The sequence below is a fragment of the Copidosoma floridanum genome, unplaced genomic scaffold (assembly GCF_036245765.1).
Source record: "Copidosoma floridanum isolate Cflo_tuat_1 unplaced genomic scaffold, Cflo_Japanese_pri ptg000013l, whole genome shotgun sequence".
In the NCBI taxonomy this organism is placed as follows: Eukaryota; Metazoa; Arthropoda; class Insecta; order Hymenoptera; family Encyrtidae; genus Copidosoma; species Copidosoma floridanum.
The window spans coordinates 35,941,387-35,955,798 of NW_028321890.1; the positions used below are offsets into that span (position 1 = coordinate 35,941,387).

Below are 14,412 nucleotides of genomic sequence, written 5' to 3' on the forward strand. Positions count from 1 at the left end.
ATGAGGCCTCCGCAATCTCCGGCTCCTTCCTCTTTTTCCCTATACTCTATACCTACACGTACACTCTATATCGTTCGGTTCCCCAGTGGATATACAAATACTCGCTCCTTGTATCCTTTGGTTTCTTCTTCTACTTTTTTTCTTTTTTCTCTTTTCTTCTTGTTTTCCATATCATTCTTTTGTAAAAAAAAAAAAAAAAAAAAAAATAACCAAGTCCCAGTTTAACGACTCGAGCGCGCTTAAATAACAACGTTAACTTGTTTGCTTCTCCCTCGTCATTCGATCGCGCTTTTGCCGGTCATTTAGTTTCCAATGACCCCCCCTTGACCGCCGCTACTGGAAAATTAACGCGTCGATAATTTGCGATTTAACGAGGCGCGCGCCGTTGTTTGCTCGTTTCAATTAGTTCGCAGCTCTCTCTTTCTCTCTCGCGACCATAATATCGTTGGCGTATTCTTTGGATATATTGAAATCGAATAAATAAAGGAAAAACTGATCATCCCATATTCCAAACGGCATCCCCTGCTGTAAAGGCTCTTCGACCCTACATACCCAAAGTGTGTAAAAAAAAGGACTGCGCACGCAAATTTTTCCACAACGCAACGATCTCGAGGACCGACTCGATAAATACCTACAACTATCATGCGAACGCGCATTGTATACAGATATACCATAAATGTGCAAATATATAGCAAATCCCTTAGCTATATATATTGTGAATGGCACCGTGTGCCGTGGATACAGTACATATAAATACATGGATTGTTATAGGTGACTATATAGGAGCTTGTATATATATAGTATATACGTACGTATGGAAAGAGGGAGCGAATTAAACGATTAGTTAAACTGATTTCGAGTTAGGCGAATGAATAAGTAATCGGATTTCTCGTTAAGGGTAATCGCATTGCGCCCTGATTGGCTCCGTCTGGCCGCGTTATACGGACCGTATCCGACCACCCCTCCCCCCCCTCTCCCTCTTTGCGTTTCCCGTGCGCAACGGCCCTATACGTATATATATATACGTACACTGCGATCCGGCGTGTTTGCGCGAGCAATTACATTTCCAAACGCAATCCCATTTAAATATTGCCGAGTTTGGTAGCGGCAAATATATATACACGCGCACGCAAAGACGAGCGAGGAGAGAGACTCCATCCGCGCTCTCGTTGTCGGCAGCTGTTTTAAATGTAATTCGATTCGCCCTCCCACCACATCCCTAATGAGATAATTGTATTCTTACGTCTCTCTCTCTCTCTCTCTCTCTGTGATGTGTATACATACACTACGCGGGTTGTTATCGGCGAACCTTTGATTGTTAGAAGCGATCGGTTCTGGTGGTGTGTGGAAAGTATATAGTTTTATTTTATATCACCGGTACAAGCGTTGTACTCATGTCCTTTGTCCCCAATATCCACTGGACAAAAATGGAAGGTTCAACATTTTTCTCTCTCTTTCGAACGATCCCGCGGTATGTCGACGATTTAGGGCGCATTACGCGTAAATTACTATTATTATACGCTGGCAAAAGTGTATAGGATGGATTAACGGGAGCGGGCGAAAAGTCTTCCTCTCGACTCGGGGCCCTTTAAAACGACTATATACAAAATACGCTCCCGTATAGGCGTGTAAATCAATTTTATCGCCACGCGGAACTCCCTCTTGGTGAGCCCGTTGGGAAAAATATTTTTCTTTTTCTTTTCTTCTTCGCAGTATCGATTCATGCACGAGCAAACAATACACACGTGCCGTAAAGAGTTGGAACCGATGAGCAAACACATTTTTGCCCATATATGCTTAAATTCCCGAGGAAGGACAACTCTAACCGACAAACGCGTATGGGATATCACACGGGACTCGTTGTACATACAGTTAGGTGGAAGAAAAGAGCTGCACCAAGAGAGTGAGGAGGGAAAGGGAGGGTGGGCGAAGATGATAATGATATAACGATAAGAATGAGAGGGTCCGCGAGGAGCAGCAGGTGCGCATCAACGGGACGAACGAACGGTGGGAGAGGGCGCCTCCCCGAATCCACGACGGACCCGCCCCCGGTGGGCTGCGATTGGCGGGGGCGGCCATTGGTGCGCCGACGCCTCGCGCACCCATCAGGGACCACAGGAGGAGGCTCTTGTTGAGCGGAGGAGCGGGGGGAGGGAGCCGTGCGGACGCGTCGCCGGTGTGCATGGACGAGCCAGTGTCCCGGGCCGCGCGGCCAGCATGGAGCAGCTCGCCCAGTTCGTCTCGCAGAGTTTCGAGGGGCCCGCGAGCGTGATAGGCCGTGGCAGGCCGTTTCTTCACCAGTACCAGCAGCAGCAGCTACGTTACACCCAACGCCAGCATTTCCAGCACCACAAGGAACGCTCGTCGCCGATCAACCCGGAGTTGGGTGGCCAGCCACCGCAGGAGTCCACCGTTGATAGGCTGCGACAGCAGAAACACCAACTGGCCGCGATTACGCTCAGCGTGGCGCACCTCGTCGGCTCTACCGAGCGCGTTGAAGAGGAGGGGGAGGAGGACGGAGAGGAGGACGAGCCAGGGGGGGACCACGAGGACGAGAGGTCGGCGGAGCTACCAGAGCCGGCTGACCAACAATTGCGAGACGGTCAGTTGTTATACCTCCTTTATCTCTGTATTTTATCAATGACCCGATGATCTAATGCTTTTTATACACGTGTCGATTGTGCCATGGTCAAGTCAAATTTTTCGTACCGCCAGACCAACTAACTGCACATTTTACCTTCGTTACCACCTTTAAAATCTAAGACAGCTGGTATTCCTTTGTTTCGCTCAAATTATACACAAAGGTGACTCTGGTCTAGTCTTATGGCTAGTCCGAGTAGAATTCTTCGTGCTAAGCATGTAGCCGTTAAGTAGTACGAGTCGGTGATCGGTCGGACCCGGGCGATGAGACGTAGGTACGGTAGAGAGAGCAATAAGTATAGTATGATGGGTTGGTTGGTCGTCGTTCAGATGGAAAAGCCGAGATGGGCGATGCGGAGCGGCAGCCGTCCCCTGCGTTGAGCAAGCACCCGGACTCCCCGGAATCGTCTCTGCGGCTGCTGCAACCGGAGGACCTGTCGCTGGCTTCTAGACTCAGGGACGAAACGGCCCACCAACCGCCGACCAAGCCACCTGAGCTCAAGCTCTCGGTGCGCAAGCTGTTGGGCTGCACACCCTCGCCACCGCCCGTCAACGACACCGACCGGTCGTCCAGTCCCGAGGAGCGAGGCCCCAGTCCCAGACAACAGATCACGACCATCGCCAGGCCACCTCGGCTCATCCACGACGACGCCGCTACTTGCAGAGGTGAATGGACATTACATATACATTACTTTTTCGTTGGCTCAACGATAAGTGTGACAAATCTTTGTACCATTGAACCTAACAACGCATCTCCGCGAAGAGTAGGTGTATACCCCATATACTACAGCCACGTGTAGGTCCGGATAAATAAACTTGTACACGCGCTTCCGTCCATTCGTCTTGATCGATCAAATATTAATAACCGGCCGTAACATTGACCGCTACTGGACCCTCCGACCAGTGTATAACTGTACACGTGACATCGGCTCGTTTATAATTCAAGCGTATCGGCCAATAAAGCTCAGAAGCTATATTGGGGTGGGGGGCAAGACGGACCGCTCGAGGCTGTATATATACACTCCTCCCCCGCGGAGCCTTCAACCACATGCCCGGTCACATTTCCGAGGTCTCGCAGGTAGTAAGCAACGCGTGCACATGTATACACATATACCGATGGAAGCGAACTGCCGACACACGCTCCTCGCTTTCGATTTTCGCTCGATCCTTCCGTACGTCCGACGGATACATCAGCCGGACGCGCTCTTGAGATGCCTTTTTTTTTTTTTTCACTTTTGTTACAAGAAACCGATTGGATCTGTATGCTCTTCCAAAATTGGATCCTTAAAACGTCACTCTCGGGTGTACTAAACAGCCAATGCACATGGAGGGGGGGGGGATAAGGGAGTACATGTATAGCTCAAATGAAAGAAAAAAAAAAAAAAGGAATCTCTAAAAAGCCCCATAAATATAACACAGCGCGCTGGAAGGAGGAGAGAAAGAAAACGGGTGTCCGGCCACTCGAGCGAGGGTCAGTGTATGTTATGGCACGCATGCAGAAAGCCGTCCCGTTTGCCGGGAGCGTCGTAAATTCGTAAGATCGGCGGGCAAAGTGCTCCTTGGGCCCCCGCTTACGCACAGAACTGCCGCACTGATGTACACAGCCCCCCCCCCACCCCTCCCCCTGTCCGAGACGTGTACACTTTTCTCGCCTGGATTATTTATTATTTAACTTTCGGACCAAGGGTTGGGGAGGAGGGGGGGGGCAGCAGATTGCTTTTTGATTTGCGCTTAATCGGGAAAAGTTATGGCGCGCCGCGGAGGCGTTCGGCTCTCTCACTCTTAAAAAAAAGGGGGGGGTGGGCAGGGCGGGTCGCGGGCGCATATTAAACCATAAATTCAATGAGATCTTGCGACCAGGTACACGCTGTCGATTCGACGCTTCGTTTCGTCACTTATCCCTGTTTTTCTTCTTCGATGACTCCCACGTACCCGCATATATATACATATAAATAAGTTTAGGTATACGATCGATCCAACAAAGTAAGTAAGTACATTAAATTCCTGACTATATTACGAGCTCGGCCATGTAGATTTTCGCCCCGTACAAGCGGCGCGGGATAATACGCTCCCCTACACAGTTATACGTATATACATTAAGCAATCCCCGTTTTATAAACTGGTCCGTTTACCTAATGTATTGCCGGCGGCGCTTACCTATTTAGCGCAGTATTAAGTGATACACAACGGTGCATTTATCAGATTTTCATTTCCATATAGTGGAGCAAGGGTGACACAACGAGGAGTTAAATCTCGGCTTCCTTTTGTATCGTTAAGAGGGGGGGGGGAGGAGGAGAAAAAATCTCCGAGTATTAGCAGTAGATGGGTGACTTGCGCACGCGGAGGTATACATGTATACAACAAGTACACGACACATGGGGCCAAGGAGAGATGGATCGAGTCGAAAAGTCAAGGGGGTGGCGAGAGAGCGAGTACGTGTGCCTGCGTCCATACATACGTGTATACTATGTGGGTAATCGAATTACTGACCCCTTAGAGGCGAGTGTGATTGCGTGCGTGGGGTTTTCGCGTCGATTTCCCACTCGCCCCCTTTTTTTCTCTGCTCTCTGGGGCTACCACCCCCTCCTCCCTCCCTTTCTTTCTTACTTGCTTGTTTTCGTTTTATTATGTATTTATGGGCAGTTTGACGCTTTTGTCGTACACGCGCGTGCCCTTCTGATGCGTGCGATCGTGGCCGAAACGTGTACTTATCAATAGTATATATATATATCGACAGAGAGTGTGGCCGTTATTTCAATTGATTGAATTTTCGGAGGTTTTCCCCCTTTACACCCTGTGTTGTTGTTGCTGTTGAAACTATGATTTTCGCCCTAAGAATGATTAATTCGTATTTCTTTTATCAAGAAATTGTATGGGTATATATGCGCGATTATTCCAGAACGCGCCTTGAATTTTTCGAGTGGAAACAGGAGAAATGTACTCATGTTCGAGCTCATGTTTGAAAAATGAGCCGAAAATTCCAAGGTGTTTCGCAAAAAGCACGTGTGGTAATAAAACTGCGGAACGTGATGGGGACAAAAAATTTATTGAAAATTCCGTGGGACTCATACCACAGATCTCGTATTTGCTTTTTTTTTCAAGTAGCGGTTTGGGGCAAAAATGTTTCTAAATTTTTCGAAGGAGAAAAAAAAAAGACACAACCAACGCGTAATCCGATTTTCCTTGGTCACAAAGATTGTTTTCCTTTTCTCGGAGTGAAAAAAAAAAAAAAAAAAAAAAAAAAACCTTTGCGCAACAAATTATAATCCGCGTGTTGTAACTCGTGAATCTCATCCGTCCCCCTGTCGGTGCTCTCGCGCGAAGGGCGAGCAAAAAAAATTACTACAGACACAAAACAACCATAGTGGGAGAGAGAGAGAGAGCACCAAACACGAGGACGCGGGGGATGTGCGACTCTATAATTTGCAATGCACACACACACACATACACGAGCCTGCATGTCTATAGCATTTATAGTGGGAGAAGAAGGAATAAAGCTAGCTCTAAACCACCGCGCATATGGGGTTGCGTCCGGAGGGGGTAGCGCGAGCAGATTGGATTACGATAGGTGTCCGCTAATTGATTAAAACCGTTTCCTACGCCTCCCCCCCTTTCCCTACGTCTCTTTAATTCGTTCGTTCGGTTTTACTCCGCCTACGCATGGATTGTACATGGGGACTCATGCACGCGTGTACATTTAAATGATGCGAGACGCGTATAATTCGAGAGAAGGAACCATACAGCCGAGATTTTTGTTTTTATCTTGCAGGACTTTTTTTTGCTCGATTAAGTGCGTACGTTTCTAGCTCACATCACTATACCGTGTGTATATATATATCACCGCCTTTGTCGCTATTTCATTTACTCAAAGTGGAATGGATATACTTTCACCCAGTTGAATTCGTTCCGTTTCATTAATTTGCACTTTTGTTTGCTGGGTTTTCCTTTGCTCTCTCTCTCTCTCTCTCTCTCTCTTGGGTGGACAGATTTTGATCGCTCCCTTTACTGGGTGTTACACTTTAGCTCCCCCATCGCTGCCCAAGAGTGCGATTTGGTTGTTACTTTGAATTTTTTTTTCAAGTTTTCAACAAAAAACGTATTTTTTTTTTTTAATTATTTTTCTAAAGTCATACGATTAGGAATTGACTATTCACATTGAACTCTTTAGGAAAAAGATTTTTAGTCTTGTTTTGCAAGTATGGTTTTTTTTTTTTTTTTTTTTTTTTTCATAAAATTGATAATGCATGAAATTGATGTGGAAGAAACAATTTATTTGTCACATGCTTGGCCTCGACTTAATTACAATTTCACCTCTTACGAGTTGGTGTTTAAATTCATATACATGTTTGGTTGATTGCTCGATCGATTACTTACACCCGTGTGGTACAGTGGAAGTAAAACAAAAAATCGACGTACATACACAAGTAAAATCAAATTGAAATTGCATGAACGGTAACATAAAATGAGAGTATGAAATTTTTTGAAAAATAGCTGTAAATGATATGGTGCGCACCGATGTGAGCTTCGCGTCAACTTACCGGCCGGAAAAATGACAAAGCGGCCCCGGACAGCATCCAAACAAACAAAAATCATAACCGTCGAAGGATTCCTCTCCATCTACTCCTCGGTAACATGACTAAGATCATGCTCGTGATTGTTGAGCTCGTGGTACTTGACAAAAGTAAGCGAGCACTTGGTGCAGCGATAGTTGTGCACGACCTTCGCGTGGGCGACGAGTTGGGTTTTGAGCTTAAAGGTTTTCAAACACTTGTCACACTTGTGGGGCCTCAGCATCATGTGGTCCAACCTGTGCCGCGTGAGATTCCTTTTGTCGCTGTAAGCCCGCGAGCACATGTCGCACCTGTACGGCTTCTCGCCCGTGTGGTTGCGCTCGTGCACCCCGAGGGTCGTGTTGTTGCTGAACACCTCGGAACACACTCGGCAGACACGCGGGTTTTTACTGGCGTGGGCTCGCTCGTGACTCGCGAGTTTGCGCGCGGTTATGAATTTCCGGGGACACTCGTCGCAACCGTACGAGAACGGCACCCCCGCGTGTATCCGGTTGTGCATGGTGAGCTGGAATCTTGCGGTGAACGTTTTCGAGCACTCGTCGCAGGTGTACGGCTTTTTGTCGGTGTGCACCCACACGTGCCTCTCTACGCCCCTTTTGTCCCTGAAGGCTCGCGAGCACACGTCGCAAGCGTACGACTTGTCGCTGGTGTGGATCAGCACGTGCGACCTGAGGCTGCTCTTCGAGTAGAAAGCCCGCGAGCACGTGTCGCAAGTGTACGGCCTCTCGCCCGTGTGTATGCGCTTGTGGATCTTTAGGTAACATTTTCTAGCAAACGTCTTGAAACAGACCTCACAACTGTTCGGTGACTTGTTGCGGTTACCTTTGTGACCCTTGAGCGTGGGTTCTTCCAACGAACCTGCACCTTCGGACATTTTTGTTTCGACAAGTAATATAATTATACACCTGAAATTTCATTACGAGAGCGATTAGTTTTGTTGTTACACGAATTTTTGCTCAACATCGTAAATTAATCATGTTTTTCATAGACTTTGGTACACGGTTAATTGGACCTACTTGTTTTTATTTTCTCATGATTAAATTGTCGTCTATTTCGCGCCAATTGTAGGAAGATGCGTGTATTCCGTGTAGGAATGCAAGGAAATTATATCAAAAGGTATAGCAACGACCCAAGGCATATATTGCTTTGCATCTTACAACTTTTATTTATTTAAAAAAAAACATTAAAAACAACACTTTAAACTGTTATTTAAGGTAAGAACTGGAGTTTTCTGTTAATTTGTCAGCCTACGCAATCACTTTGAAAAATACTTTTAGATTCTTATCTAGCACAGGAGTTTTTCACTTATCTTTTGCTTTAATCGCTTAAGAGTCATGAGCTATTAGTGGTTTTGTAATGGAGTTATTGTTGAAAACCTCAATTTCTACCTTTTTAAGATTGTTTAGAATATTTTTGGGTTAAGTTTTGGCATTTTTACCATTATTTATTATACTATATGTGTATATAAAATGATTATTTGACAGCGCTACAATATCATGTTTCTACGTAAAGTAAATTACCAATAGAGACACTCTGAAAATTGAAAAACTTGTCACCCTAAAGTAAGAATGAAAATCTAATTCTCAAGAAAAAAACTATATAACTTACTTTGAACAATTAATATAATCGTTTTTTTCTTTTGGTGACGGTGTTGTACATAGCACAAATAAATTTGTTAGTTGAGCGGCTGGTATTTCACTTCATTTTGATTCTTGGCTTTAAAAGAGTGATTTTTGTACCAATATTTTTCATAAAGCTCGAATCGCGTCTTCGTTCCTCAAAAAAAGTAAGCATGCAAGAGGTAATGGTGATTGTGGCATTGGAAGGGGACTATTCAGTGAGTAACATGAACGTAAACTATCGATAAACTATCGATTAAAAAAACTTCGAAAGTTTGTTAAGTTTAATTTCAAGAAAAAAAATTACCGTAGATCAAGTAACTGTTGCGTTGTCCAAATACCTTCGATGCCTTACCTGCCCGTAAAATCAATTATGCTGTTAGTTGAGTAATATGCGATGCCGCGTGTTCTGCTGAAAATGGAGAAATTAATTTTCAAAGGCTCGTAGCACTGGAGCTAAATAAATCCGTACGTACCGCAAGTATGTTGATTATATACTGCTATAAAAAGGTCTTGACAAGATGTGACAAAAATCGTTTTTTCATTGGAAAATGGAAAAAATTCAGCAGTAACATTACAAAAACAATCTCTCGCAGTGCCACGTATTTCTATAGCGACAAAAGAAGTACAAAATAAGCAATTTGTGCGTACGCATGCACGTATAAACTTAGACTAATTATCAGCTACTCGAGTCACTCATTAACGTTTAAGGAGTAAAGGGGGGAGATGATGTTATAATTTCTATCTCTCTCTCGCGCTCATTAAAAACGATAACGTAGTCCATTTGTACAGTCCGATCTTTGGCGGGTGATTCAATTAAATGTAAAATAATAAAATAAAATGGTTTAATACTAATAACGATGATTATAACATTATCAAGCGAATCCAAAAAAATTGTATTGAAAATTGTACTGTACAATTTAAGCATGTTGAGCAAAACCAATCAGAGAACAAATTAATCATTGGACGAGATGTGTCTCGTAGAACTTTTTTCGATGGATTTGTTCGGTCGATGTTTGGGATTGAAATTATTTAAACACACATTGTTTATGAGTTTTTATCGTCGGGAACTGTATCTATAAGAAATTTCATAATAAAAAATAAGCAAGGACGAGAGCTCAAAAGTTTGAGACCAAAAACAAACCATGTCACGAAAAATACTCAAAATTTCCTTCTTTAGGCCTACATCTATACGGAAAAAAAAAAGAAAAGTACAGTAATTCCATTCTGCAGATGGAAGGTATTTAAACACACTCGATTGTAACTTGATGGGCTCTCGCGGCACTCTGGTACAAGTTATATACCCAGATATCACGGTTCTTTCGTCGCTCGAAGCACTTGATTTTTTTTCTTCGTACACCCTGAATATACATATATGTAATATAGCCTCCACCGAGCAAAGTAAAGATTCACTCGCGCAAAGCACACTTCTCTGGTGCAATGTACACAGGCACTTTAATAAAACTTTGACGCGTTAAAGAGTCATCAATTAGGGGCCGGCGATTAATTAACCGAGTGTCTCTTTGACTCGCGGCGATGCGAACGAGCCGAAATACATACACGTAAACTATACTCATGTAAATCACGCTATCTTACAGCTGCAAGTGCAAAAGAAGGAGAAAGCCGCGCGAATAAACGGCCAAAAGTTGGGAGTTGACTATAGCGGCACTTACTTTGGCAAATGAAATTACTTTGCGCGAGCAAAGGCACACGCCTTACCCCTAAGTAGGTATACCTTCTACACACGTAAACCTATCCTATGTATATATATATATAGCCATGCTGTGGCTTTTCGTAGACGCGACGTATATTACATCGGGGATAAGGCGTCGCTTGCATACGAAAAAAGGGGAGGCTTTTGATGTCGGCACCTAACGAAGCCCTCTGGTAATCCCGTAGACTCGCACTCCATTATCGAGCTCCAACCGCGGCTGCTGACGCCGATTCATTGGCGCGAAACTGAACGGATGCTTTTTTTTCATTTGTCACGGTCACACACCATTGTTGAAAAACTTGGCGACGCGACGTCTCGGTACAGTAGTAAAAACAAAAAAATAGAGGGATGGGGCTGATATCGGGCAATATCGACGACTCCGGAGGGTATATATATCGTATAACGCAAGCGTTTTATGCTGATGCGCCTCTGGGTGGTGTCGCTGATGGCGCGTTGAAAGAAATGAGCCGTGAAGCCAGGAGTATATAGAGATTCGGAAGTCGAGGCTCCTCCTCTTCCATCTGCTTTTCCTTCCCTCCCCCTCCCCTATTCCCGAGGGCGTGAATTACGAGGCTCTTCGCTTTGGGCTCAATTTCTTTCTCGGACCTTTGAATCTCCCGAGGACGTTTGTAAGTTTCGGGGGCGGGGGCCACGGAGCGATTGGATTAATCTTCGGGGGAGGAAAAAAGAGGTACCTAGTATAATGACGAGAATTGTGTAGACATTGCAGGTGGCGCGACAAGCGGCCGGGCGAGCTCGGGCGGTGGAAGCGGCAGTGGGAAGCAGCGGAGGTCGCGGACGAATTTCACGTTGGAGCAGTTGGCCGAGTTGGAGAGGCTGTTCGACGAGACCCACTACCCGGACGCTTTCATGCGCGAGGAGCTGAGCCAACGGCTAGGGCTGAGCGAGGCGCGGGTGCAGGTCTGGTTTCAGAACCGGCGCGCCAAGTGCCGGAAACACGAGAGCCAACTGCACAAGGGTGAGTGTGCCGTGTACTCACAGTTTGTTACAATTTTTATCATGTAAATATAGGTATGGTTATAACACGCCCCGGTGAGCGAGGGACATTGAGAACGATCGTTATTGCTTCTCACACGAGCTTAACTGTATGGCTGCAAGTTTGAGACTCCATTTATATATACGCATCCTTACTGCTGAATATATCAATTACACAGAATCGATGAGGCTTTAAATTATTTTTATGATGATTCGAGAGCAGAGCTTTACAATAACTTCAAAGATTATCTTCTTCTCTTGGGTATACAGATTTTTCTGACAGATATTGCTCGGGAGTTGAAAACGTTTTATATACCGGTCTAATAAGCTTTTGTTGAGTCGAGAAAAATATACTTATACTGCTCGGATCAAAAGTTAACAAAATTTTTCCAAGCTCAATTTACCCGTTAAATCGAGAGTCTTTAACGATATTGCACTCGCCACGTACCGTTTGAAAGCCTTTGATCGATTCGATTTGTTTTACCGCGTGTACTTGTATCATTTCCGACTCTTCTCTGTCGGTGGTAAAACTATGGCGGTAATGAACCAAATCTGCTTGAAAAATTCCTATCCATCAAAATAAAAAATAAAAAGTAACAAGACCAGATTTCATCGGCTAACCGTTGTGTTGAAAAAAGGGGGTTTGCAAAATACTCACCAACAAAAAACATGATTTTTTTTTTTCCTTATCTTCTCGAGACACAATAAGCCCTCGCGCATATTATATTCGAGGTGGCACTGTTGTATGTGCGATTCCAGGCGTGCCCAGCGGCAGCATGGTCCTGGCCCCGCGCAGTCCACCAACGAGCCTCGAGGCGTGCCGCGTGGGCCCATACCTACCGGGGCTCCGGCTACACCACCCGCAGATCCAGCCAGGGTCGAGCAGCGCGGCGGCAGTTGCAGCGGCGGTGGCGGCCAGCTCGGCCTTCGACCCCGCGGTCCTCCACTACGCCGCCGCGGGCGGCCTCTTTTGTCTGCCCCACGGGAGCGGCAGCCACCACCCGGCCCCGATGGCCGCGGGTACCGGAGGCAACGGCTCGAGCGGCCCCAGCTCCGCGCACCCGCTCGGTTTGGCGGCGTCCCTGGCTGCCGCCGCCGCCACGAGCAGGTCCAAGAGCAGCAGCATCGCCGACCTGAGGCTCAAGGCCAGGCGGCACCAGGAGGCGCTCGGGTTGGAGAGGCCGGCCTAGGCATCCGCCACTCTCCAATGCATCGGAGTACGTATATTTGCCCAGTGGACGAGGATCGTTGATCTGTGTATCGAGTGTTGGGAGCTTCTCTAATGCGGAGTCGTGCAAAGCGAGGATTTGTACAGATGAACAATAAGTTAAGCGTCCTGTGTTGTCATCGTCGTACGCGTGAGAGTCCGTGTTTTTCTTTGTACAGTATATTCTATTACGTATGAGTTGGGGCTTACCTTTTTCCCCCCCCCCTACGAATGTTTTAGATGCAACGTGTATACCTATGATACGCAACAACAACGTTGTACGATTATTTTCGAAAAGTGTGTCTAAATCATGATGGGAAAAGGTAAAAGTAACGCTATTATAAATAAATATATACGTGTACAGTGTGGGTAATATTTATTTAGGTGTAGGTACTGTGATCAACAATAGCCGCGTATTATATAAATATATGCTTATCGTTGTTTCGCGGCGTTACGATAAAGTATTATTATTATTATTATTATTTATGGCGCGTTTAATAAATCGACCTGTTGCCAAAGTGTATCTAATAAGTATCTCATATAATATATAAATATAAATAATCCGAGTGTACATTGACTGTAGGTGTAATTCAATTGAAGCTGTGGACTTTGTAACATACAAATAAACTTTGAAAAAGTATTAGCTGCTGAAACAGTAAGTTCAAGCAATACCGTGCATTTATTTCCCACGAGCGCACGTCTACCACGATTGGGGAACAATAAAAATATCCTTGTAAATTAACGTATACATAATATACACTGTAACTCGAAATTAAAAAAAAATGAAAAAGAAAAAAAATAAAGCCAAAGTAGTTGAGAAGAAAAACAACAGTAAAAAAATTGTCTGGTCAATCGAAACGAAACCCCGCACCCTGTATCCTTACAATTTTTTAAACAACCGACCGATCTTCGAATGTTATCTTGCTGCATCAAAAGTACATACAAGAACAAAGAAAACGAGAGATCTGCCCATTTCGGTGCAGAGGACGCGAGAGACATCAAGAGCGCAGGAGCCAAGCAAACGGAAACATTTATCCGTACGTGTGGTACGTGGTGTGTGTAGGTACAGTCCGCGATGATGAAAAAGCGGATGATTCAGAGGGTAGAGGCGAGAAGTGGACCGTGGTCCGTGCAGGCATCGGCCAGAGATACACGTATATATACACACGGGGCGATGGGTGTACCAAGTTCTCTGTACGGGTATATATGTATGTACATACCAGCTCGGCAACAACGAACGGGGCGCTAATGCAATAACGGGGCACGGATAAATCAAGCGTCGTCCTGATGTTTATACTTGTACGTGTGTCTGTCTGTCCGTACACGTAGTTATACAACTGCAGAGAGAGAGTCTCTCGCGTAATCGCGTTACTCCCGTCATCCCTCCACCTCCTACCGTACCACTGCTCCTTCGCTGCCGTGCCATCTTTTTGTCCCCGGGGTACCGTTACGCTGTATCCCAAGTATATACATGTACAGGTCTGGGTATGGGTGTACCTTGGTGCTGTTGGCCCAGGTCGCGACATTAATCCTACGTCCCATTTTCCCGCGGAATCACCAAGTACCGTCCGAGCACTATTGCTTACCGGTTTTTTTTTTTTCCAATTTGCGGACACTGGATTTGTTTTATTTTCACCCTTCCCGGGTCTCACCCGTGTGTTTTTA

The 14,412-nt window shown here is 45.5% G+C and overlaps 2 protein-coding genes across 3 annotated transcripts; one reads left to right on the forward strand and one right to left on the reverse strand.

The window, feature by feature from the left end:
• Window positions 1-2,217: 2,217 nt before the first annotated feature.
• Window positions 2,218-12,834, forward strand: LOC106646752 (uncharacterized). Its single transcript, XM_089590847.1, has 4 exons — window positions 2,218-2,602; window positions 2,971-3,300; window positions 11,266-11,523; window positions 12,300-12,834. The coding sequence occupies exons 1-4, from the start codon at window positions 2,218-2,220 to the stop codon at window positions 12,728-12,730; spliced, it is 1,404 nt and encodes a 467-aa protein (XP_089446973.1). The 3' UTR covers window positions 12,731-12,834.
• Window positions 6,891-9,431, reverse strand: LOC149375040 (uncharacterized). 2 transcript variants are annotated; one of them, XM_089591376.1, is made up of 3 exons: window positions 9,307-9,431; window positions 9,138-9,239; window positions 6,891-8,116 (listed from the first exon to the last, which is right to left on the reverse strand). In XM_089591376.1, exon 3 carries the CDS (start codon window positions 8,083-8,085, stop codon window positions 7,258-7,260), a length of 828 nt encoding a protein of 275 aa, XP_089447502.1. In that variant the 5' UTR covers window positions 8,086-8,116; window positions 9,138-9,239; window positions 9,307-9,431; the 3' UTR covers window positions 6,891-7,257. The 2 variants fall into 2 exon arrangements, with proteins under 2 accessions (XP_089447502.1, XP_089447503.1); XM_089591377.1 differs by having other exon boundaries at window positions 9,138-9,242.
• Window positions 12,835-14,412: the final 1,578 nt, after the last annotated feature.

Coding starts and splice junctions, on each gene's coding strand:
- LOC106646752 (XM_089590847.1), top strand. CDS start 2,218: ATGGAGCAGCTCGCCCAGTTCGTCTCGCAGAGTTTCGAGGGGCCCGCG. Junction 2,603..2,970: donor TGACCAACAATTGCGAGACG/GTCAGTTGTTAT, acceptor GTCGTCGTTCAG/ATGGAAAAGCCGAGATGGGC. Junction 3,301..11,265: donor CCACGACGACGCCGCTACTT/GCAGAGGTGAAT, acceptor AGAATTGTGTAG/ACATTGCAGGTGGCGCGACA.
- LOC149375040 (XM_089591376.1), bottom strand. CDS start 8,085: ATGTCCGAAGGTGCAGGTTCGTTGGAAGAACCCACGCTCAAGGGTCAC.